At 45.5% G+C, this 25,446-nt stretch overlaps 1 protein-coding gene across 5 annotated transcripts in view; it reads left to right on the forward strand.

Annotated features, from left to right (window-relative positions):
- CUL1 (cullin 1) overlaps positions 1 to 25,446 on the forward strand; it is an 88,042-nt gene that overhangs the window by 20,344 nt on the left and 42,252 nt on the right. For all 5 annotated transcript variants that reach the window (XM_061415020.1, XM_061415018.1, XM_061415016.1 and 2 more), the window contains exon 2: positions 14,380 to 14,681. In XM_061415020.1, the coding sequence (XP_061271004.1) occupies positions 14,542 to 14,681 (140 nt within the window). In that variant the 5' untranslated portion in view covers positions 14,380 to 14,541. The remainder of the gene's footprint in view (positions 1 to 14,379; positions 14,682 to 25,446) is intronic.

The raw sequence follows: 25,446 nt of genomic DNA on the forward strand, positions 1-25,446 counted from the left end.
CAAGCAGGAGTCCACTTCCTGCCTCTCTAGTTTACCGGTTCTGTACATTTCATGATAAATGGGATCATGTAACATGTGGTCTTTTTCTTCTGGTTTTCACTTCAGTTCAGTTCAGTTCAGTTGCTCAGTCGTGTCCAACTCTTTGCGACCCCATGAATCACAACACGCCAGGCCTCCCTATCCATCACCAACTCCCGGAGTTCACTCAGACTCACGTCCATCGAGTCAGTGATGCCATCCAGCCATCTCATCCTCTGTCGTCCCCTTCTCCTGCCCCCAGTCCCTCCCAGCATCAGAGTCTTTTCCAAGGAGTCAACTCTTCACATGAGGTGGCCAAAGTACTGGAGTTTCAGCTTTAGCATCATTCCTTCCAAAGAAATCCCAGGGCTAATCTCCTTCAGAATGGACTGGTTGGATCTCCTTGCAGTCCAAGGGACTCTCAAGAGTCTTCTCCAACACCACAGTTCAGAAGCATCAATTCTTCGGCACTCAGCCTTCTTCACAGTCCAACTCTCACATGCATACATGACCAAAGGAGAAACCATAGCCTTGACTAGACGAACCTTTGTTGGCAAAGTAATGTCTCTGCTTTTGAATATGCTATCTAGGTTGGACATAACCTTCCTCCCAAGGAGTAAGCATCTTTTAATTTCATGGCTACAGTCAACCATCTGCAGTGATTTTGGAGCCCAAAAAAATAAAGTCTGACACTGTTTCCACTGTTTCCCCATCTGTGTTTGAGGTTCATCCACGCTGTGGCATGTATCTGTACTTCATTTTTTATTGCCTTAGTGTTTTCTTTTGTATGAGTAAGGATATCTTGCTTATCCATTCACCTGTTGGTGGGCATTTGGGTTCTTCCACTTTTTGGCTTTTATATGTAATGTGTGCTGTGAACATCCATGTACAGGTCTTTGGATGGACATACATCTTCTTTTTTAGCGGGGGGTAGATCCCTAATAGTGGAATTGATGGGTCATGTGGTAGGTAAAGAATCCGCCTGCAATGCAGAAGTCACAGGAGATGGGGGTTCGCTCCCTGGGTCCGGAAGATCCCCTGGAGGGGAGGGCATAACAACACACTCTAGTATTCTTGCTTGGAGAATACCATGGACAGAGGAACCTGGTGGGCTACAGTCCATAGGGTCACAAAGAGTCAGACATGACTATAGTGACTTAGCACAGTGGTAAATTTGTGTTAACTGAACGTAGTCTTTAAATGGCCCAAATGTTTAATTACTAGCTTTGAGTAAAGACATAAACAAGACAGTTTGAGCACTTATGATTCAGGCCTTGGGAACTTGACTCTGAAGTGATTGAGAAAAAGCAGAACCTATTTCCCATCTGTGTGTGTATTTAGATTCTCTTTCTAAGCATAGATTTAATGGTTTTGAATGACTAAGTGGAGGCAAAACTCAGCTAATGTTCCTAGAAAGACATCTATTAGGATATTAATTGGAATTTTTTATGCTTTTGTCAACTGTAATTGTTTGAACTTTATTGTAGTTAAGCCCTTAGTTCTATATAGAAATGAAATAATACACGTTTACATTTTATAAGTAAGTATACAAATTTCAATAATGGAGGTCAGGTAGTAAATGCCTTTCCTGGTGATGTACAGATAGAACCCTAAGAACTGAACGTACAAATTGTTGGTCTACGTTTACAAGATATTAACCCTTGTTCTAGTATCTTTAAGAATACTTTGATTTAAAAAGTGAAACATTTAGATAATTCATATTCAAATACTAATAAGTGAATATACAAACAAATAAGGATATAACTATGAATAAATGTCCAGTTCATGAATTGGCCAGATCTTCCTTGACCTATTGGTTTGCAGTCCTTTGGGCCCGTTATCACATACTGACATCTTGAAGCTTTCACTTGTGTTTTTGCATGGTTCCTGTGAAGCCATGTTGTAATCTCAAATTAGAGAGTACATCCTAGCAGCACACTTCTTAAGGAAGTGGGATAGGAAATCTCCACCTTCCTAAGAAAACAGCATGGAGGGGTGAGTGATGGAAAGAACACGGCTTTGGAATCCAAATATTTGTGTATGAATCCTTGCCACTTGTCACCAGAGTGGTTTTGGGCAAATTATCGAACATCTCCAAGCCTGGGTGGGGCTTCCCTGGTGGCTCAGTGGTAAAAGAATCCACCTGCGATGCAGGAGACACAGGTTTGATCCCTGAGTCAAGAAGATCCCTTGGAGGGGGGAAATAGCAACCTGCTCCAGTACTCTTGCCTGGAAAATCCCATGGACAGAGGAGCCTGGTGGGCTACAGTCCATGGGGTTGCAAAGAGTTGGACACGAGTAACTGCGCACGTGCGCACACGCGCACACACACACACACACACACACAAGCCTGAGTGTCCTCATTTGTAGGAAATAGTACTATGCAGAGAATATGGTTATTGTAAGGATTCGGTGAAGGGAAAGTATTACAACCCCTAGTGGCACAGGGTCTAGCAGTGAGGCCTGCAGAGAATACTGGGTCCTTTCTTTACACTGTGAGACCAGGGAAGAGACCAACGTTAGTGGCCCAGGTGAGAGATAATAATGACTGCCAGACTCTTAATGAGTTGCTGGGGGGTATCATGAGAGGTGGGTGATTTCAAGAGAGGAGGAGGGAGTTGATGGAAGGAACTGACTTTACATCAGGGGTGAGAACAGGAGAAACCAGAGCTGACCTCTTATCGAGATGGGGGATACAGAGGAAGGCTTAGTTGGAACGTGGGCCAGTCAAGAGGCTAAGCAGTGGCCCTTAATTTAAGGTGCGGGTGGAGGGTTTGGGGAGGGAGGGATGGTATATGTGCATGGAGATGGGTCTGCAGCTAGGAGCGGGTGCTTTCATCACCTCCAGGATTTTGAACTGGACCGAGCCTTCCGTTCACCACGGTAAAGAAAGGTGGAGAGGGAGGTGTTTCGTTTCATTCACATGAGCTTGTGGCCTCTGGAAGGTCCAGGAAAGGAGAGAAGGAGGGAGAGTTGGGTCAGGAGCAGATTGGCGTGGCTGGTACACAGAGGGTCCACAGCCAATGGACCAGGAGAGGAGGGGAGCGCCAACCCGCGTGCTGCCGATGGCTCGTCTGACTCCTGAATTATCAGAGTGTAGAAGTCTAGTAAAATCCTGCCCAGAACTATGCAAAGTTTACAGCCTGAAGGCTCCGCCTTACCTTATCCCAGCTATGCACATCAAACCCAGGTTTCAGATGTTCAGTTCAGTTTAGTTGCTCAGTCATGTCCGACTCTTGCGACCCCATGGACTGCACCACACCAGGCCTCCCTGTCCATCACCAACTCCTGGAGTTTACTCAAACTCATGTCCATCACGTCGGTAATGCCATCCAACCATCTCATCCTCTGTCGTCCCCTTCTCCCGCCTTCAATCTTTCCCAGCATCAGGGTCTTTTCCAGTGAGTCAGTTGTTCGTATCAGGTGGCCAGAGTATTGAAGTTTCAGCTTCAGCATCGGTCCTTCCAGTGAACATTCAGGACTGATGTCCTTTAGGATTGACTTGGTTGGATCTCCATACAGTCCAAGGGACTCTCAAGAGTCTTCTCAACACCACAGTTCAGATGTTGCGTTCATTTAAATCATTAATGGAATTTAAGAATTTCTCAGGTGGTGAGTTTACCAGTCTCAGTTCTAAGTGGCACTGAGATTGCTTGGTATGCACCAACCAGATCATGATCAAATGGCACAGTATTTCCAGAGATATAAGTGAGAAGGTACTGTGTTTTGGTCCCATCCCCTCCCACATCCGTGTCCTGAACTTGACCACCTCCCTGCCAGGCTCCATCCTTTAGCTTCTCTTTTTCTACCACATATGTTGTGTAAAAAGCTGGAATCAGGATTGCTGAAAGAAGTATCAATAACCTCACATATGCAGATGACCCCACCCTTATGGCAGAAAGCAAGGAGGAACTAAAGAGCCTCTTGATGGAGGTGAAAGAAGAGAGTGAAAAATCTAGCTTAAAAGTCAACATTTAAAAAACTAAGATCATGGGATCTAGTCCCTTCCATTCATGGCAGTTTGATGGGGAAAAAATGGACACAGTGATAGGCTTCATTTTCTTGGGCTCCAAGGTCACTGAGGATGGTGACTGCAGCCATGGAATTAAAAGACACTTGCTCCTCGGAAGAAAAGCTATGACCGACCTAGACAGCATGTTAAAAAGCAGAGACATTACTTTGCAAACAAAGGTCTGTATAGTTAAAGCTATGGTTTTTCCAGTAGTCATGTATGGATGTGAGAGTTGGACCATAAAGAAATCTGAGTGCCAAAGAACTGATGCTTTCAAACTGTGGTGTTGATGGAGACTCTTGAGAGTCCCCTAGACTGCAAGGATATCCAACCAGTCAGTCCTAAAGGAAATCAGTCCAGAATATTCATTGGAAGGACTGATGATGAAGTCTCCAATACTTTGGCCACCTGATGCAAAGAACTTAGTTGTTGGGTTGTTTTTTTTCCCTGCAATATTTTTAAGGTAAATCCCAACCATCCTTTCATTTCACCCACAAGGCTTGGGGGTTTTGTTTGTTTTTAAACAGGAGCCAGCAAACCCTGAGGCCGGTGCTTTACACAGCTCCGAGCCAACGTTCCAGGCTATCAGTGAAGCCCGGACCTTCTCTTCTGTGTTCTGTGTGTTTTTACTCTTAAATATAAAATGGTATCATTTCACATGTATTCCCCTGTCGCTTCCCCCCTGGACTCTTTCTGAAATTCATTGTGTTGGAAGAAGTGGCCAAAATTGACAAGGTCATGTGTGGTGTGCTGTGTGACTTTCCGACAGCTCATATGTGACTTCTCTTTTTGGTGAACTTTCATGTATTTCCTGGTGTGCACAGGCAAACGTTCTCCTCAGTGTAAATCATTGTTTTACCATGTTTCATTTCTTAAGTGCCATACTGCAGGTAGAAGCCGGGGACTCTGCATACTTTTAACCAATTGTTAGAAAATAAGTAATTTTACTGAGTAATACTCAGGATCATTTCAAGTTTTCATCAGATTTAAAATGTTCCCTGTGTACGAGACAGCAAAAGAGACACAGATGTATAAAACAGTCTTATGGACTCTGTGGGAGAGGGAGAGGGTGGGAAGATTTGGGAGAATGGCATTGAAACATGTAAAATATCATGTATGAAACGAGATGCCAGTCCAGGTTCGATGCAGGATACTGGATGCTTGGGGCTAGTGCACTGGGACGACCCAGAGGGATGGTATGGGGAGGGAGGAGGGAGGAGGGTTCAGGATGGGGAACACATGTATACCTGTGGTGGATTCATTTTGATATTTGGCAAAACTAATACAATTAAGTAAAGTTTAAAAATAAAATTAAAAAAATGTTCTTAAACTAGAAAAGCCAAATTTAGCCTTGTTTTTTTTAACAGTGAATTTTAACTATATTTTCATTAACTCTAATAATGACTTTTTAAAAAATACTGTAACAGCTTAAATCCATGTTTTTGTTTTGATTTTTTTGTACATTTTTCAAAAGCAGTCACCTTACTGTGGACACAGTTGTGGTCTTTCTGAAAAACCCTGTGTCGTGTATTCCTGTTACAACTGATCTGAATTATTTTTGCTTTGTTTATTGAACACTGTTCTACATTGGCCTGTGCAGAAGCATCTGCTAAATGTATTTGGTCTTAATTTACAGGAACAGAGGCAGCTACTAGGACCACCTTAATGGACAAAAGTGGTATCTGGATTTTTTTTTTTAATATTTGAGTTGAAACTGAGCAGGGGACACAATTCTTTTATTACTTTAAATTTTGTGGGCTCCGCCCCTAGAGTAGAAATGTAGGTTCATTAAGGTCTGAATTGATGTTCCTGTCTGTTTTGTGCTTAGGGCTGGTCGGGCAGGGGAGTAAGGTGTTCGGAGAAGTCAGGCAGCCCGGCTGGTGAGACGTGGTGAGGAACGCGTGGCCATCTCCAGTTCAGGGGCCCCGGCCGGCGGCGTAAAGTGGAAACACCCCTGAAAGCACAGAGGAACCCCCGGTGCCCTCCATCGATGACGCCCCGCCCCGCCCACAGCCGCGCCGCCCGTCCCCAGGCACCCAGCTCCCAGCCCCCGCCCGCCCTCCTCTCCCCGCCTCAGTTCTTCGTGGAACCTTCTGGAATCCTATTTCTGGAAACTCCTCGGACGCCTCTCCAGTTTTGGGCCCCCTCGCTCCTCAGAGGCTGCGGCTCCGAAAGCCGCGCTGTGGCTGTTGCGGGACCCCTATGTCCCTCCCCGGGCTCCCTGGAAGGTGCGCCGGATCTGGGTGCCTTCCGCCCCGGATCTGGGTGCCTTCCGCCCCGGTACGGGCTCCGGGCTCCGGGCTCCCCCGGCTCCCAGCCCGGTGCTGCCTGCCTGGCTGCCCCGCGGCGGCGCCTCCCTCTCCACGCCCAGCGCCCTTCCCGGTGATGCAGCCTCTGCGAGGCCGGGCCGCCGGTGCCGCCGCCTGTCGTCCAGCCCTTCCCGGGCCTGAGCACCCAGCCGCCGCCCTTCAGCAGTCCCTGACCCCCGCCCTCCCAGTGAGGACTTTCCCAGCGGGCTTTCCCTGCTCTGCGTCCCGGGCAGCCTCTTAACGCCTTCAGGGCCGGCATGCCTAGAGAGAGTCTGCGTTTATTTTTAAGTCTTGATGGGCGTGTGTTTGCTTTGCAGCGTTGTGTCTCTGCTGTGTGGTGCAGTGCCCGCAGCTTTACGTCTACACACACACCCCCTCTCCTGGGGTTTCCTTCCCGTTCGGGTCACCACAGAGCGCTGAGGAGAGCCCCCTGTGCCTTTCAGCAGGCTCTCATTAGCTCTCTTTTCTGCGTGGTCGTGTCTGTCAGTCCCCATCCCCCAGCCCATCCCGCTCCTGCCTTCCCAAACCAGTGAGGCGTATTTCGTTAAGTGAGTGAGGTTTATCTCATTATTAAGTGAAAAAAGTTGTAGAACGATGTGTGGTTGATCCCAAGAAAGTTAGGTCTCTGTAGGGATCAGCACAGATTTACCTTTTCTTTTTTAAAAAAATGTTGTGTTGTTTCTTGAAACATCAGTGTTTTCTTGAAAATCCAACCCTGAGATGTGTTCAGGGGAAAATATGCTCTAGCCAAGTCAGTTTGAGTGGGAGATGTTTTATACTGTTTTTCTGACAGGAATTCATAAGACACGTTCACTTACTAAGGCCTCTGAACTCTTGGAGCAAGCAAAATATTTAGCTTCAGTAAAGCTAGCATTTCCCCAGATTGGCTGGATGATCTGTTCAGTTGATGTTCCAGTTAGTGTCTGCAGACATCTGTCATACGTGCTCTGTTAAGAAAGCCCTTTCCTTACTAATGAAACTCTGAGTTACTAATATCAAAGAGAATATAGTTTTTAGGATTCTTGGAGGTCGTTTGGTTAGTTCATGCCTGTATTCAACAAAAGAATCTTATGCACCATTAATCTTGAGAAATAGACTGTTTGATTAGCTCCCAGTTTGAAGTGTTAAAACACTTGTTTTAATACTGATTCCGATGGCTTTCGTATCCCTTTGGAGCAAGTCTCTTTCATGAGGCAAGTCCTTGAATATCCAACCTCCCTGCTCCTCTTAGACATCTTTGTTTTGACGCCTGGGTTCTGCTCCCTTATCTTACTTGGTTGGGGGAGGGGAGGGTGACGTGAGCAGTGCTGTGACTGGTCCCCGGGGCTGGGGTGGGACAGGACAGCAGGCTCTGCCCACAGCTTCCCGCCCTGGGTTGGTTGCATTTTGTGCCTTGGTTTCCTGTGCATCCACTGAAAGCAGCCAGTCTGCCGTTTCTCTGTCTGAAAACTTGAGCGTTCCTCCTGGATATTCATGACCTCGATCAGAAACCCTGTGATGCCAAGGAGTTACTGTAACAGACTGCTTTTGCCCGACTTTCTAAGTATATATTAGGTTTAGTTTTGTTTTTTGTTTTTAGTATCTCCTGGCATTTTGGACATCCCTAAGTTTCATGGCTGTGGGATGTGAATTATTAGGAAAGTATTTTTATCCCTTACCCCAAAACCATCTCAGCCTCTGACTTTTCATAAGGTCCGCCTGAGGTTATTGATAGTTCTTGAGGGCCTGGTTATGGGATGGAGGGCAGGTGGTTTGTAAAGTGGTTTTATTCCTGAAAATTCCACACTGACAGATAAGCCAGTCTTTTATGGGCACCTATGTTATTGTATTTATTATTCCAAACAGTTCACTATCAAACATTGAGGGATGCATCTAGTCAGTTCAGTTCCTTCGCTCAGTCGTGTCCAACTCTTTGTGACCCCATGGACTGCAGCACACCAGGCTTCCCTGTCCATCACCAACTCTTGGAGTTTGTTCAAACTCATGTCCATAGAGTCAGTGATGCCATCCAACCATCTCATCCTCTGTCATCCCCTTCTCCTGCCTTCAATCTTTCCCAGCATTAGGGTCTTTTCAAATGAGTCAGTTCTTCGAATCACATGGCCAAAGTATTGGAGTTTGAGCTTCAGCATCAGTCCTTCCAATGAATATTCAGGAGGGATACATAAGCAGATGAAATCCAAACACAGCTCCCCACCCCCACTCCAAGGTGGGAACTCGATCACCAGAGCATCCCCTATCCATTTAGGCCCCACCCACGTGCCCCTTCAGGGAGGGGCTGGACTCCCAGAGGCCCTCCAGCTGTAAGGTCCTCCCTGACCTCCCCACCCGGCGCACTTGCGGGGACTGAGCCCCCAGGAGCGGAAGCACAGACTGTGCTGCCCTGTGTGCCAGTCCAGGCAGCGCTGGACGCCTCCCGGGCGGGGGCCACCTCACGGTTCAGCCCCTCTCTGCCCAGGCCTGTATCCTCCCCCGCCCCTCACAGATGTCATCCCGAAGAAGCATTTACCACCAAACTCTGTCCAGGCGTTTGCTCCAGAGAGCCCAGCCTGAGACCAGCAGGTCAGCTGCTGTTAGCACATGGCCTGATTTTTAAGATATTTCTCTGATGTTCTTACTTTTAATGTTTCCTTTTAGATGTAGTTTTAGCTTTCTCTATTGTAGGATAAGTGATAAATGTTAAATATTATAAATGGGAGACTCTCTGGGGGTTATTAAAAATAGAAGATGAGGTTGCTGCTGCTGCTAAGTCGCTTCAGTTGTGTCTGACTGTGCGACCCAAGAGACGGCAGCCCAACAGGCTCCTCTGTCCCTGGGATTCTCCAGGCAAGAATATTGGAGTGGGTTGCCATTTCCTTCTCCAATGCATGACAGTGAAAAGTGAAAGTGAAGCCGCTCAGTCATGTCCGACTCTTCGCGACCCCATGGACTGCAGCCCACCAGGCTCCTCCATCCATGGGATTTTCCAGGCAAGAGTACTGGAGTAGGGTGCCATCGAAGATGAGGTTAGCCTCTTTCAACTTCTCAATTAAGTCAGTAATGACGTGAATTTTTGTGAACTGTGTAGATTTTGGATACTCAGTGAGGACAACCAGAAAATGGGAATGACTCATTTGAAAGGGAAAACAGTAAAGCACCTAAAAGCAGAAGTAAGATAGTTTGCTGAATTTTCACCACATGAGCCAAGACTTGGCTGTGGCACCAGATTCCCACGCGTAGAACTAGACAGAAAATGTGTGTAATAAAGTAGACTTGATATTTTAACATGAGAGATTGTGTTTGATCTTGGAATACCGGTTACTCTGATACAGTAAGACTCATAACTGGAATCAGATGTACAATAGAAAGAGTGAGCACATTTGGGTGCTGATGTTGAATGGGGACAATGAGGTTGTGGGGAAAAATAAAATCACTGACCATTTTATTCAGTGTACCGTATTAACCTTGCCCCTGGGGTGGAAGTGAGGTGGGATGATAAGTGCCTTGTTATTTTTGTTGAGTCTCTCAGTCATGTCCAACTGTTTGTAACCCCATGGACTGCAGCGCACCAGGCTTCCCTGTCTTTCACTACCTCCAAAAGTTTGCTCAAACTCAGGTCCATTAAGTCGGTGATGCCATGCAACCATCTCATGCTCTGTCACCCCTTTCTCCTCTACCCTCAATCTTTTCCGGTATCCGGGTCTTTTCCAATGAGTCAGCTCTTCACATCAGGTAGCCAAAGTATTGGAGCTTTAGCGTTAGTCCTTCCAATGTACGTTCACGGTTGATTTCCTTTAGGATTGACTGGTTGGATCTCCTTGCAGTCCAGGGGACTCTCAAGAGTCTTCTCCAACACCACAGTTCAAAAGCATCAATTCTTTGGTGCTCAGCTTTCCTTATGGTCCAACTCTCACATCATACGTGACTACTGGAAAAACCATAGCTTTGACTACAGGGACCTTTGTTGGCAACGTAATGTCTCTGCTTTTTAATATGCTATCTAGGTTGGTCATAGCTTTCCTTCCAAGAAGTGTCTTTTAATTTAATGGCTGTAGTCACTGTCCACAGTGATTTTGGAGCCCAAGAAAATAAAGTCTGTCACTATTTCAGTTGTTTCCCGCCGCCGCCCCCCCGCCCCCCTTGTCTATTTGCCATGAAGGGTTGAGACCAGATGCCATGATCTTAGTTTTCTGAAAGTTGAATTTTAAGCCAGCTTTTTCATTCTCCTCTTTCACTTCATCAATAGGCTTTTTAGTTCCTCTTCACTTTCTGCCATAAGAATGGTGTCACCTGCATATCTGAGGTTATTGATATTTCTCCCGGCAATCTTGATTCCAGCTTGAGCTTCATCCAGCCCAGCATTTCTCGTGATGTACTCTGCACATAAGTTAAATAAGCAGGGTGACAGTAGACAGCCTTGATGTACTCCTTTCTTTCCCAATTTTGAACCCGTCCGTTGTTCCGTGTCTGGTTCTAAGTGTTGCTTCTTGACCTGCATACAGGTTTCTCAGGAGGCAGGTAAGGTGGTCTGGTATCCCCATCTCTTGAAGAATTTTCCACAGTTTGTTGTGATCCACACAGTCAAAGGCTTTAGTGTAGTCAGTGAAGTAGATGTTTTTCTGGACTTTGCTTGCTTTTTCTATAGTCCAGTGAATGTTGGCAATTTGATCTCTGATTCCTCTGCCTTTTTGAAATCTAGCTTGTACATCTGGAAGTTCTTGGTTCACATACTGTTGAAGCCTACTTTGAAGGATTTTGAGTATTACCTTGCTAGCATGTGAAATGAGTGCAATTGTGTGGTAGTTTGAACATTCTTTGGCACTGTCCTTCTTTGGGATTGAAATGAAAACTGACCTTTTGCTGGCATATTGAGTGCAACACTTTTAACAGCATCATCTTTTAGGATTTGAAACAGCTCAGCTGAAATTCCATTAACTCCACTAGCTTTATTTGTAGTAATACTTCCTAAGGGCCTCTTGACTTCACACTCCAGGATGTCTGGCTCTAGGTGAGTGATCACACCATCGTGGTTATCTGGGTCATTAAGACCATTTTTGTGCAATTCTTCTGTGTATTTTTTTTTTTTTTTTTGGCTGCTCTGGGTTCTAGTTGCGGCATGTGGGATCTAGTTCCCTGGCCAGAGATTGAACCTAGGCCCCCTGCTTTCAGAGCTCAGAGTCTTAGCTACTGAATCACCAGAGGAGTCTACTCTTCTGTGTATTCTTGCCACCTCTTCCTAATATCATCTGCTTCTCTCAGGTCCGTACCGTTTCTGTCCTTTATTGTACCCATCTTTGTATGAAATGTTCCCTTGGTAGCTCTGATTTTCTTGACAAGATCTCTAGTCTTCCCCATTCTATTGTTTTCCTCTATTTCTTTGCATTGTTCACTTAAGGTTTTCTTACCTCTCCTTGTTGTTCTTTGGAACTCTGCATTCAGATGGGTAGGTCTTTCCTTTTGTCATTTGCCTTTCTCTTCTTTCCTCAGCTGTTTGTAAGGCCTCCCCAGACAACCATTTTGCATTTTTGCTTTTCTTTTTCTTGGGGATGCTCTTGATCACTGCTTCCTGTACAATGTCACAAACTCCGTCCATAGTTCTTCAGGCACTCTGTCTATCAGATCTAATCCCTTGAATTTCCACTGTATAACCATAAGGGATTTGATTTAGGTCATACCTGAATGGTCTAGTGGTTTTCCCTACTTTCGTCAATCTAAGTCTGAATTTTGCAATAAGGAGTTCACGATCTGAGCCACAGTCAGCTCTTGGTCTTATTTTTGCTGACTGTATAGAGCTTCTCCATCTTCAGCTGCAAAGTATATAACCAGTCTGATATCGGTGTTGACCATCTGGTGATGTCCATGAGTAGAGTTGTCTTTTGTGTTTTTGGAAGAGGGTGTTTGATAGGACCAGTGTGTTCTCTTGGCAAAACTTAACCTTGCTAGCTAGCATGTGACATCTTGTGCACACCAAGACCCAGTGGAGGAGAAATTCAGCTGTTTTGGGGAAGGGATGAGAATTTCCAGAAAGTGGGCCACTACCCACTTTTTGCCCTTTTATGGCCATCCTTGGAACCGTTCTGGTGCCCGTGGGTGTGTCGCGGAGCGTGCTGAGGTGTTGCAGCAAGTGTGCCCCGAGACCCAAGGTCTAGTGGAAGTCAGCTGCCCGCCATCTTGGACCTGGTTGCTTCTAAGCAGTTTGTGTCGTGTCCTTGGGCTGTGTCATTCTTTTAAAGGTTGTGTGCCCTGCCCCCTTCAGTCTCACTACCAATCCAGAACACCCCAGTTCCTCTCAAGTGGGGTGGTGGCATGTACCGTGCAAGGTCAAGAAAAGGCAGATTGAAGTCAGAAAACATTTGCAAAGTGGTTGCTGAGGTGTTAGTTTCTTAAAACTAAGAGGATTCATTCTTGTGTTAGACATTTTTATGTTTCACTTTTGGATGTACCTATTTGCATGTGTGACGTGAAGTGTTTTTAAGATTAGGAATGGTGTTGTGGTTTCATAAAATATTAAGCCCCATAGCTTAGGTTCTAAGTATCAGAGTTGATTTAGGCTTTAGAAGTTCAGGCGCAGTCCACTTGTGTGGCTCCCACTGTTCTTAAAGGTGCCTTAGCCCACAGAGAGCTCCGTGCAGCCACTGAGGCGCAGGGTGCACTGAATCCCTTGCAGCCTGTGACACCCGTTCTTAGTGTTCCAGATACCATGTACCTCCCAGCATTTATTTTTTGGAGCCATTGAAGTAATTTGATGTTTCCTAGTTTCGCACCAGAAATACTTGTTTAAAAACCACCACATTTTGATGTGATATACATAGACACTCCTCGAAGTATGTCTGTAATGTTTTATATTGGAAAGTACTGACTTAACACAATATTGGATAGCTAATGTTCTTTATCTGTGGATTCATAATCCTGAGGCATTATAAATTGTATTTTGCAGTTGCTTCATACACTTAGAGATAATAGGCATTACCACTTGTCAACCCTGATAGCTCAGTTGGTAAAGAATCCACCTGCAATGCAGGAGACCCCGGTTCAATTCCTGGGTCGGGAAGATCCACTGGAGAAGGGATAGGCTACTCACTCCAGTATTCTTGGGCTTCCCTGGTGGCTCATTTGGTAAAGAATCTGCCTACAATACGGGAGACCTGGGTTTGATCCCTGGGTTGGGAAGATCCCCTGGAGAAGGGAAAGGCTCCCCACTCCAGTCTTCACTTCACCCCTTGTCAAGTGTTTACTGTGTGTTAAATAGACCTGCCCCTATTTTGCTGGCTAGGAAATTGAGGCTTAGAGCAGTGAGAAGTAACTTGCCCATGACCATCTATCTGTAGGTGTGGAGCTAAGCTTCAAAGCCTAAGTTCAGGGTACATTTTAAATGTTGATAATTCTTGCCCAATTCCCTTCTAAAAAAGGAGTGACCGGGATTCACTGGCCGTCCAGTGGGACTCAGTGCTCTCACTGTCGGGGTCCAGAGTCAATCTCTGGTGCAGGAAGTAAGATCTCACAAGCTGCCCACCGCTCCTCGTCTCCCCCCAAAAGGAGTGACCATTCCCCCTCACTTTCAGCCTCACCACCATTTGTGTTTTGCCAGATGCTAAGTGACTTTTTTTTATTTTTAACTCACAGGTAACTAGTTTGAACATTTGGCTTTTTCTGTTAGCTGTTTGTGTTGCTCTTTCTGGACATTTCCTTTGCCTTTTTTCCTTTGAGTTTGTCTAACTGTTACGTAGGTCAAGTAATGTAGACCTTTTGAAGACCAGCGAAACAGCATGTTAGTTGTGCTTGTGTATAAGTTTTTCCAGCTCTTCTCCGCGCACTCTAATAAGCAAAATGATTTTGAACTAAGCGTCTACATACGCATATTACACAGACCATGTTCTGTGAGTGTGTTGTCACATAGAAAGTGAGGTAATCTCCGGGTCAGCGTGCAGAGGCGCCTGCCGGGGCCCGCAGACCCAGCGTTGCCATCAGCATGTGCGCAGCGTCCTCTCACACTGCCCCCACCCCGTGAGGCAGGATGTTTGTTGAGAGAGGACTAATCAGTTCCCTGTATTTCTTCTTCAGGTTTGCCTGCGATGAGATTTCATTCTCTCCATTCAAAGGACATCCTTTCTGAGCCGCTGTGAATAAATTTGGAATGATAACTGTATATTTTCATCTGATGGAGAATTAGCTGAACCTTGACTAAGGATTGCTGCACTGGACGACTTCAGAATATTACTCACCATGTCATCCAACCGGAGTCAGAACCCCCACGGACTCAAGCAGATCGGCCTCGACCAGATCTGGGACGACCTCAGAGCTGGCATCCAGCAAGTGTACACCAGACAGAGCATGGCCAAGTCCAGATACATGGAACTCTACACGTATCCTCCCGTGTCAGCCGAGGTCATTTGCGTAGGATTTCGATCCTTTACTGGTCCGACCCGTGACTCGTTAGAAATTTTACATCACGTGTTCTCTCTGCAGTTCATCCTATGATAGAATCAGTAAGGTTCATTTTTAGCCTTCAAAGTTAACTCCTTTACTTTTTCTGCGTTTATGACAGAGGTGAAAGTGGCTACGTGGTGGTCTAAGGCAGTGCTGTTCAGCCCAGGAGCCGCTCGTGGCTGTTTCCATTTGGAATCATTAGTCGTGGCACCCGTGTTCTAAGTGCACAGTAGGTAATCACTTCAACCAGGGCAGGAAGTTCTGTGGCAGGGTGCTGCTTACCGCTGGGGGCTTTGGTGTCTGTATTGTCCGGGGCTGCCCTCGCGATGGGGGCAGGGTGGAAGAGCTCGCATCCAAAGTGGTCTGGTCCACAAAGCCGAAAATAGTTACCGTCTGGTCCTTCATGGGACAGGCTTGCGACTCCCACGTAAAGGGTCACCATGTAGAGCAAAAGTTATATTGTTGTGGCCTTGTTTTACAAATACGGTGTTCAGGTATTTCACTCTGTATGGTCCCTGGTAGGTGCCAGGGACTGCCGTGTGCTTGGAAGGTTGTGTTGTCTGCTGTATGCAGTCAGCCCTCCTGATCCTCGGATGTGGAACTCAACTGGACTGGCCATTTTATTGAGGGACTAGAGCACCCACAGCTTCTGGCATGGGAAGGTGGGGTGGTACCAGGAGATGGCTGTGTGTGTGTACACCAAGGCGTACTACTTAACTTGTAGAATTTCTCGAGTCCATTCAGATATCAGAAATTACAGTTGAAGCTAGCTCACCAAAGGGCGGATTGCTGCTGATTTGCTAATTTTAGGAGTTTAAAGTTGTTAGTTCAGTGCAGATTTAAGTTTAAAGCTTTAATGTGTATCAGTGATAGTCAAACTTGGTTATGTGATAGTCCAGGAGGCCCTCGACTCTGCTAATATTTTATGGCCTTAAAAAAAGTTTAACATTAATTTGAATAGGTATGAAGCTATATGTCTATCTGTAAAATGAAAACTTATTGTGGGTATAGACCAATATTCATAAATACATGTATACTTACACTGTAGAATACTTCAAATCGCCGCTTTATTGAGTTATAGTTCACACAGCCATGACTGAGTTATAGTTCACACAGCCATGACTGAGTTACAGTTCACACACCCATGATTGAGTTACAGTTCACACACCCATGAAGCGCACCCTGGTGAAGTGCACAGTGTGGCATTCAGGTGCACTCGTGCATCGTGCAGCCGTAACCACTGTCTAAACTTCGAGGCTTTTCATCACCCCCAGAGCAACTAACTGCACCCTCGCTAGTCACTTCCCATTCTGTCCTCCCCCCAGTTCCTGGCAACTGCTAACCTGCTTTCTGTTTCTATGAATTTGCCTATTCTGGACATTTCACATAAATGGAATCATACAGCGTGTGGTCTTCTGTGGCTGGCTTCTTTGACTTAGCATGATGTTTCCAGGCCTCATTCTTGTTGCAGCACGTGTCAGCATATCATTCCTTTTTACAGCTGAATTTGATGCATATTCCGTATTTTGCTTATTCATCCGTCATTGATGGATATCTGGCTATTATGAACCATGTTGTTATAAATATTGTGCGTGAGTTTTTGTGTTTTGTGTAGGCATGTGTTAAAAAGCAAGTGTATATGTAAGAGTGGAATCATTGGGTCATGTGACGTGTCAAATACTTTTAAGGAGGCCGTAATCTTTACAAATAAAGAGGGTATTGGTCCCCTCAAGAAGGTTGTGGCTAGCTAGGTGTGGCAGGTTTTGTGGTGGAGGTTTTTGAGGTGTGGTTTTTTTTTTTTTTGGTTGGTTGGTTATTTTGTTTAATTCTTATAAGTCCTAGAGCTAAAGATGGTGATGAAACAAGGCCTTTGGTTGGATTTCTGCACAGGAACAACAGGGGAGTGCTAGAATAGAAACGATGGAAATTTAGTTGCTAGTTTGTCTCCAGGGAACTTATTAGTTTTCATTTTTGACCAGCCCAGATTGGTCTTTGTTCAGTATAATGTTTTGGTCTTAGAACTCTTTCTCTGCCTGCTGCAATTACTAAATTCTTTTATTCTATAAATATAGTTTGTCATTTTGATACCTTCCATTTTAAATTTTTTTTTTTTTTCAGGAATAACTCTTGAATAAGATTCTTCTAGTTTTGTCTGAGAAGATAATAGTTTCATTTATTTAGTACATTTATTAAGAGTGGAGAATCTGCCACCCTTGAGCTGTTGCTGTAAAACTCCTCACCAAACCCTCCTGGGTTGGGACACGCAGTTTTTCAGGTCATGAACCCACCGTGCCCCACTTTGCTGGCAAAGCAATAAAACTGTTCTTTTCTACTTCTTCCCTCCCCCGTAAAAAAGAGATTGGAGATTCTGAACTTGACATTAATTCCTTAGGTATTATTTGTGAAATCAGAGCTGTCATTTGAGTCCTGGGTATCAGACACTGTGCTGGGAACCATCTGCATCTGCTTGGAGGCTTTCATCAGTCACCCACGAGGGCTGGTGGTAGTAACCCTCCTGTGGTGCTGTCGGAAACCCGGTCTCCCAAAGCTTGGGTAACTTGCCTAGTTGTTATAGCAACCACTGGGCAGTGATGACGCTCATCTGAAACTCTTAGTAGCCTGACTCTGGAAACTGCCTTTATCCATTCTGTGGCTTTCAGATTCTGTATGTGAATGAGCCATAGTTCTCAAAATATTTTCTGTATTTTCCTTAGGAAGTTCCAAAAGAGTCTGATCAACCCTTAAAGATTAACTTTTAGGATACAGATGAAACAGAATGTCTACTTGTGTTTATTAATTGAATTACTGAAAATCATAAAATTCTGCTCCCTCCTTCACCTGCATTTTTTAACATCAGTGTTATTTAGTATAGAGGAGCTCAAGTCATCTGGCACATTTTTCTAGAACGCATCTTCACTTCCATTTCAGTCATTTACACACAGCTTTTGGAAACTGTGTGTCGCCATACCACAGTTCTGTCTCAGCCTCAGTTTACATAAAAGCGTTTGTGAAAGCTTTCTCTTTCGGGTGTACCTTCAGTCTCCATGTAACCGCTCAGCTGCGTCGCTCTTTAAAATAATCTCCCAGGCTGGTTTCCAGTGACGGATGTTCTAGCCCTGGTTTGTGAGGTTGTGTTTCAGGCTGGGAGGTACTTCGGGTCCTGGGGAGGAGGAGCAGACTGCGTCTCCTTTCTGCAGTCAGACCAGGGCCTGTTGGAGGAGGGCTGGCCGGAAGAAGGAGGAGGGGTCCTTTCCCCTTCGTCACTGTAGACAGCAGCTCACAGCAAGATCTTTACGAGATCTTTACCCTCTGTTTATCTTCAAGAAACATGTGACACATTTTCCAGAGAAAAGTAACCAACTTCTGGAATGGCAGCTAGTGTTCCTAGAGCATTTAGCAACCACTGGCATTCCCTGGTACTATAACAACAAGGTGGGTTATTGTACAGCATAAATGTTCTTCTTGATTTCTCAACTCAGAGTAGCAGAAGAAAGAGAAGGCAACTTGAGGAAAGTGAAAAAAAAAAAAGGTTCCAGAGCACCTGAGTCAGAAAGATCTAGTTCAGTTATTAATAACTTTGTTCTCAGCCGTTCACAAAGGCTTCCCTTTCCTCCTTAAAGTTCAGCCTGTAGCCAGGCTCCCAACTGGCTGCCCGTTAGCAGGTCTGATTTTCTGTCTTAGGTGTGTACAGCACAGTGCAGCAACTTTTTTTGTTTTTTCTTTTTGGAGTAAAATATAGGAGTACAGTCTATGCTGGTGGGTAAATAATAGTAGATTTTCTTTCTTTTTTCTTTTGAACTTGAAATGGGTAGTGAAGTTTCCTCTTCGGTTTTTTTATTTTTTTTAAAAAATAATTCATTAATTTATGGCTGTGCTGGGTCTTCATTGCTGCACAGGCCTTTTCTCTGGTTGTGCTGAGCACAGGCTGCTCTCTAGTTGCGGTTTTGTTGGGGAGCTCGGGCTTTAGTAGCAGTTGCTCTGAAGCTTGCGGAATCTTCCTGGACCAGGGATTGAACCCATGTCCCCTGCATTGGCAGGTGGATTCTTTACCACTAAGCCACCAGGGAAGTCTCCTGTTTGAGCTTCTTGACACCACTGTGTTTCCATGCCCAGCTCAGAGAGCAGGCACAGGTCCTGACTTCGGGCAGGGGGTGCGGCGTGATGAGGGGACCCCCGTGGCATACCCGCAGCAGCTGGTCACGGCTAGTCTAGCTGGCAGGCCATCTGGTTAAGTTTGTTGGTTTTGCTAGGCCCCCGGTCTTCCTGCTTCTCACTTGCAAGTCATTCTTTTTTTTCTGAAGTCGTTATTCACTTCAAATCATAATTTTAGCCTCCCTTGGAATCAGTTTAAACTTCTGTGTTGATGTCTTTCTCTTTTTCTTTTTCCTCTCTGCCTGCAGAAGTTCTCAGACACTTGACAGGGTCTGTTTTCCTCCCTGTGGTGCTGTGAGCTGAGTTTATGCTGATTTCAAAGTTCCTTTTTTCCCTGGCAGTTGCATTAAGGATGACGTTCCTGTTTCCTAGCCTGGGCTGCTTACCTGTCCACAAGTTGGAATACAGGCATATTCAGAATTTGCAGTTAAGCTCTGTCCCCACAGTCTGCGTGGAGAAGGAAATGGCAACCCACTCCAGTATTCTTGCTTGGAGAATCCCATGGACAGAGGAACCTGGTGGGCTGCCGTCTGTGGAGTCGGACAGAGTTGGACACGACTGAAGCGACTCAATAGCAGCAGGAGCAGCCACAGTCTGCAGCTCAGTTCGCATCACTGGGGTGGGGGCGCTCTCCCCCCAGAGCAGCTCCCGGGCCCCTGGCAGGGCTGAGAGCCCCCCAGGGCGCGCGGTCCTGCTGCTGCTCAGCACCCGCCAGCCGGGCGTGGCATCGCCGCTGCCATCACTGTTCTCGGTCGCCGGCTCCCCCCCGCCGGCTCCTGCACGGCAGCTGTGGCCACGGGGCCGGTGTTCCAAGTGGCAGCCGCCTTCCCGGCCCGCCTGCCCAGGATTCTCTGTCCTGTATAGAAACTCGGGCTCCGCAAAAAGCAGATCAGACAGAAAGAAGGTCAAATTGTTTTCACAGTGTCTTGATGATGGTCCCAGCCCATCTTGAGATAACCACACAGCCAGTGAAGGTATTTGGACATCTCTCATCTTGTACTTTTTATTCAGGAGTCATAACATTAATCCGGTTTTGCTCACCTAACAAACATGGCTTTCATCAAGTAAACTTAAATGTATAGAAGTATTTTTTTCCAAACGTACACAGCTCTTCACATATATATATACACACACATATATATACACACACACATATATATACACATTTATCCACATTTTTAGAATAAGGCTCTGAAGGATATAATTGGTTCACAGACCGAAGAAATGCAAAAGGTCAGTATGCCTGTAGGGAAATTTTCAACCTCTTAATTGTTAAAGAAATGAAGAATTTAAGACATTGTAAACCTATCAGCTTGACAGCCGTTTTAGAGAAATGATCGTAGCCAGTGCTGGCCCAAGTGAAGGAAGCTGGAGTTGCCACAGTCAGGTGGTATCAATTTGCTGTGGTCTTTCTGGGGAAGTTTAGAAATATAGACATCAAAAGGTACTTTGGCCCACTGATTTTTGTTTTATAACTTTTAACTGTCCTAAGGAAATGCGCTGAGTCACTAAAGTCCTGTCTGACTCTTAGCGACCCCACGGACTGCAGCGCACCAGGCTCCTTTGTCCATGGCGTTTCCCAGGCAAGAATAGTGGAGTGGGTTACCATTTCCTCCTCCAGTTGTGTTCAAATTGTATGTGCCAGGGGTTCAGAATATTTTATAATTGGAAATAACGGGAAACAGCCTCATTCTTCAACATTAGGGATTTGATATAAATGGCCGTAAACAGCCATTAAAAATTCACTGAAGAATATTATTCATTGACATGTAACAATGCGCCTAATAACGGGGAACGCAGGATATGAAGTGGTTTGTGTGATGTGAACCCCCAGGGCATCATCTGCACTTTTGAAAAGCTTTGCATAGCATGGAAAGTGTCTGTCCGTAGGTACTGGGCTTATGGATGGTGTTTTAAAACCTCGTCTGTGCTTTGTAGACTGTCAGTATAGAATCTACTTTTTAAAATACAGTTGATCAGTTTTTGCTATTTTCCCTTGTGCAACTAGAAGTCCTAGTTATTTCACTGGTTGCAAAATTCCTTCTGTCTTTCGTTACTGACACAGTACTGTTAAAATAGTTTTGGGGATTGAGAAACCAAATCTATCTTCCAGAGGAAACCCATAGAAATTATATCGGGTTGGCCATAAAGATGTTACAGAAAAACCCGAGTGAACCTTTTGGCCAACTCAGTAATCATATCGCGTAGTTGTCTCTGGAGGCAATTTTGGGGGTTTTATTAGTATAAACATGGTATGTTGAGCTTTCTTCTTCTAATTTGATTCATGGTGTGTATACTCAGAGCACTGTGAGCTTTGTTGAAACAAATTGTGTGGTTAATCACAAGCTGTTGCATGCAGTTTTTGCCTTTGAAATAAATGTGAATTTATTTGCTTCATTTGGGATATTCCCTTTCAGAGCCGTACCTGCCACAGCCCAGAAAGAACTTGATTCTTTAATAACTTTGCAGACGACAGTGCAGGGTCGAGGCGGGCCTGCCGCTCCTGCCAGCGGGTGCAGCTGGAACATTTGTGGACACAGCTTGTAATGCAGAGCCCGTCCAAATGATGTTGATACAGGCAGCTGCTCAAATTTCCACTGTAAGTTCACTTGGATAAGAAGGGGTCGCGGAAAGTGGTTCTGTTCAGAAGGAAAATGGCTTGAGTTTGGTAGTAACTGAAAGTCACAGATTGATTCCCCAGATGTGTTGACTTTATGTTGTAAGGCTGGTGCTCTGTGGTAACAGACAGTGGGGGCCGGTGCCCAATCATAAAGTGTTAACAGGCGCCCTGGGCATCACAGCCAGGGATGGCGTGTAGTCACATACAGTGCCTGGATGCCCGAGGCGGGGCGGGCACCCAGGCTATGTCTGCCTGAAGCTTCGTCTGTCACCTGACTCCTTTCATGGTGACTTGTCCCTACCAGTCACGTGAAGAGTGTGTTTTGGCGAATGATAGAGCAGTTGTGGGATGCAGAAAAGTCGTAGGCCTGTTTCAGAGGTAGGCCCAGGCTCTGCTCTTGATGGCCAAGTGTGGCCAGAGACCCCAGGTGTCTGCCTCGGGTCCCGCTCACTGTCCCAGTCTGACAGCGGTGCCAGAGGAACCCTTCAAGGGAACCTTTTTGAAAACAAGGTCAACGTTTTAAAAGTCAGCGGCGTGGGCTTGTCAGGCTGTCGCTGCCCTAGTGTAAAGCAGCCAACACACTGACTCCTGAAGGAGGCTTCTGTTTGATTGCCCCTATTTCCTCCTCATGGGTCCCCAGGCCAGCTTCTCAGATAAGGACCAGCCAGGCTTTGGGCTGAAGCTTTGCACAGTCAGGCACGACTACCCATTTTGTGGCCTAAGTCTTACTTATAGGAAAAACTGCATGGGCTTGAGAGTAGATCCCTGTGGAGTCTTTCTGCTATGTAATTTTTGATTTTTAGATACATAATCCTGTTGTAAACCTAGACATTTAACAAGGCACACAGTGAAAAGCACACATCTTCTCAGCCACACACCACCCCCACCCCATCCCCCGAGCAAGTCTCTCCAGTGCTGTCTCGGTCATGTCTGTCTGTCTGCGGGTTATCTGCACACACACATACAGAAAACGAGAGTTTGTGTGCAGCTTAGGAATATATTTGAACACCCTTTCCCAGGTTTTAGTAACCATGTGCCTGGGACGGTTCCCTGGTTATCGGTCCTGCAGGGAACTTGCTCTGAATCCTCCCCTGAGTGTGAGGACCAGTCCTGATGCAGTATTGTTTTCTGCTGGTGTCTCACCACCCGGAATTGTTCTGTCTCCTCTAGAAACAAGCGTCTTTGTTGAAGACCATAGAGAAACGCATTCTCCTTGATTCCTTTGATAGCATTTGCACGTTAGTTAGCTGTGGGGTTGCCTTAACCATTGGTTCTGTTACATAAATGCTATTAGACATGCTGAAGATAAATACTCTGAAACCAAAATTAATTTTGGCACATAGCAGCCTGGATGCAAAATATGTTTATTTCGGATTGTTCATAGTTAGGTCATCTGTTTAATTTTAGGGTTCTGACTTTTTGTTATTGTTATTGTTAATTTTGTGTTCTATTTTATTTTTATGTTCTGTAAGTACTATTCTGGCTTGTATTTTTCCTTTTTCTGTGGTGTTTCAAGTATTATAGGTCTTCCCAGGTGGCTCAGATGGGAATCTACCTGCAATGCGGGAGACCTGGGTTCTATCCCTGGCTTGGGAAGATCCCTTGGAGAAGGTAAAGGCTACACACTCCAGTATTCTGGACTGGAGAATTCAATTGCACGACTTTCACTTTCTTTCAGCTATTATAAGCTATCTCAAATGCTTTAAAGCAGTGGAAGGGTGTGTGTGTGTATGTGATGCAATATTTAATAGTCTCATTTCATTAATTTGAAAGTCTTTGATGATGGGCAATACAGACAGCTATTATTGCAGAGGAGATGCTCAGAGGAGGGAGAAAGATGTTGACACTGTTGAAGGTGGAAGGCTTCAAGAACTAGTGGAAGCTAAGTGAACCTCAAGAGAGGAGTATAAATAAGGAGGAAAAAATGAGAAAAGGGAGAAAGCCTTACAGAGTTTTGCTTGAGGGAGAAAGATGGATGTGAAAGTGGGAAGTGGCACCACGAGAGGACACGATGCTGGCCAGGAGTAGATGCTGTCAGGCTGGCCACCGGACTTAGTTCTAGATTATGGTGAATCTTGCAGACCAGGTAAATGTGTTTGTTACTGTTATTTTTTGAAAGCGGTGTAGGTCCACAGAGATGGACATATGATTTAAGAATCCGTGACTTAAGGAGGATGAATCTGGAAGCCAAATGGAGTTAAAACCGGAAAGAGATCAAAGGCACAGGAAGACCAGCTTGATCTTGGCAATCCAAGCATGATGTTGTGTAGTGGTGATGGAAACAGGAAACAAAAGGAGCAGATTTCTGGGCTTCTGGCTGAAGATGAAATTTGTTTTGACTTTCCCATTGGTGGCATCACTAAAATGATCATAATAAAATCATTTTAAATCAGTGAAGACAAAGAATGGAAGAGAGCTTAGATGAGAAATTTAACCATTTATTTGTTTGTTCTTTTTCTTTAATGCAAAGGAGACTGAGTCGCTGCACTGATCCCCGGGGTATAGGAAGCATCACTTTAGAGGGAGTGTCCCTGAGGAGAGTGCCAGTGACAGCCCCGCGGCCCTTTAGGACCGGAGGCTCAGAACCTGAAGGCTCCGGCCTGGCAGAGGCGGAGGGGTGAGACCGGGCGGTGCTGGGAGGTGAGGGATAGATCCAGAGTCTGCAGACCTGAGAGCCTGTCACGTCCCTCTCCTCGAGTGTAGAGCTCCTGATGCTGAGAGCCTGTATCCCAGGCAGAAGACTCGCCACTTCTCTTTAGGACACACCGAATGGGAACATCGCAGAAATTTGCAAACAGGAGGCCTAGCAGAAGTTGGGATAAATAGAAACTAACAACCGTGGCTGTGATAGAAAGTTAGCATTTAGAGTGACTGGTTCATCATTCCGTATCAGAACACTGCTGGTGATGCTAGGGACAGAACAGTTCTCTGGAAAAATTGAACAGCCTGAAAAATAAATACATTTGTCGACACACAAGGTGAGCCGTGCAGAACTATGGCCTGCCAGCCTCCTTAGGCCAGTGGTCTTTCCGGTTGGCTTTTAGTGCCTTATCATGATGAGTACTAAGGATTAATAGTTGTGTGAAAACAGAATACACATAGAATGAAAGCGAACAGGAAGAAACTGACAATACAGGGAAAAGAAGAACATGTTTTTAAAAGTAACATTTTTGAATGTTAGTGGCAAAGTCTGAGATGAGAATCTCCTCATGGCAGTAAGTTAGGAACAGGACACTTTGAGAAAAGAACTCCCATTTGCAATGGCAACTCAGGTTTTAGAAAGAACAGTAGTAGAAGACCCTGCTGCTGCTGCTGCTGCTACTGCTGCTGGACAGTAAAAAGGAAAGATATGAGGGCAGGTAGCTTTGCAAACAGAAGTAAGCCAGGAGGCCCAATATCTGACTGTTAGAAATTCTAAAGGAAAACAGGGAGAGAAGAGTTTTTGAATTTGTAATAGTATTCATAGAGAGTATAAAATAACTTCCCAGAAGTGAAGATGTTAAATCACTAGTGCTGAAGATAATGAAGAAGATGGATCCTACAGACAAAACCATGAAGTTTCTGTGCACATAGAATTAAGAGAGACCCAGCAGCCTATGGGTTGAATGTGAGAGCAGGACAGAGTTCCTGGATTAGCGCTGTCCGGAAGGTGCAGAGAGCAGTCAGTTCAGACTGGAGCGAGAAGACGGGGTAGCTTGTTGCAGTTACTGCCAAAATTCCCTGGTGGCTCAGCTGGTAAAGAATGCCTGCAACATGGGAAACCTGGGTTGATCCCTGGGTTGGGAAGATCCCCTGGAGGAGGGCATGGCAATCTACTCCCGTATTCTTGCCTGGAGAATCCCCATGGACAGAGGAGCCTGGTGGGCTACAGTCCATGGGGTTGTGAAGAGTCAGACACGACTGAGTAACTAAGCACAGTGTTGAGTGAA

The sequence above is a fragment of the Bos javanicus genome, chromosome 4 (genome assembly GCF_032452875.1).
Source record: "Bos javanicus breed banteng chromosome 4, ARS-OSU_banteng_1.0, whole genome shotgun sequence".
Classification (NCBI taxonomy): domain Eukaryota; kingdom Metazoa; phylum Chordata; class Mammalia; order Artiodactyla; family Bovidae; genus Bos; species Bos javanicus.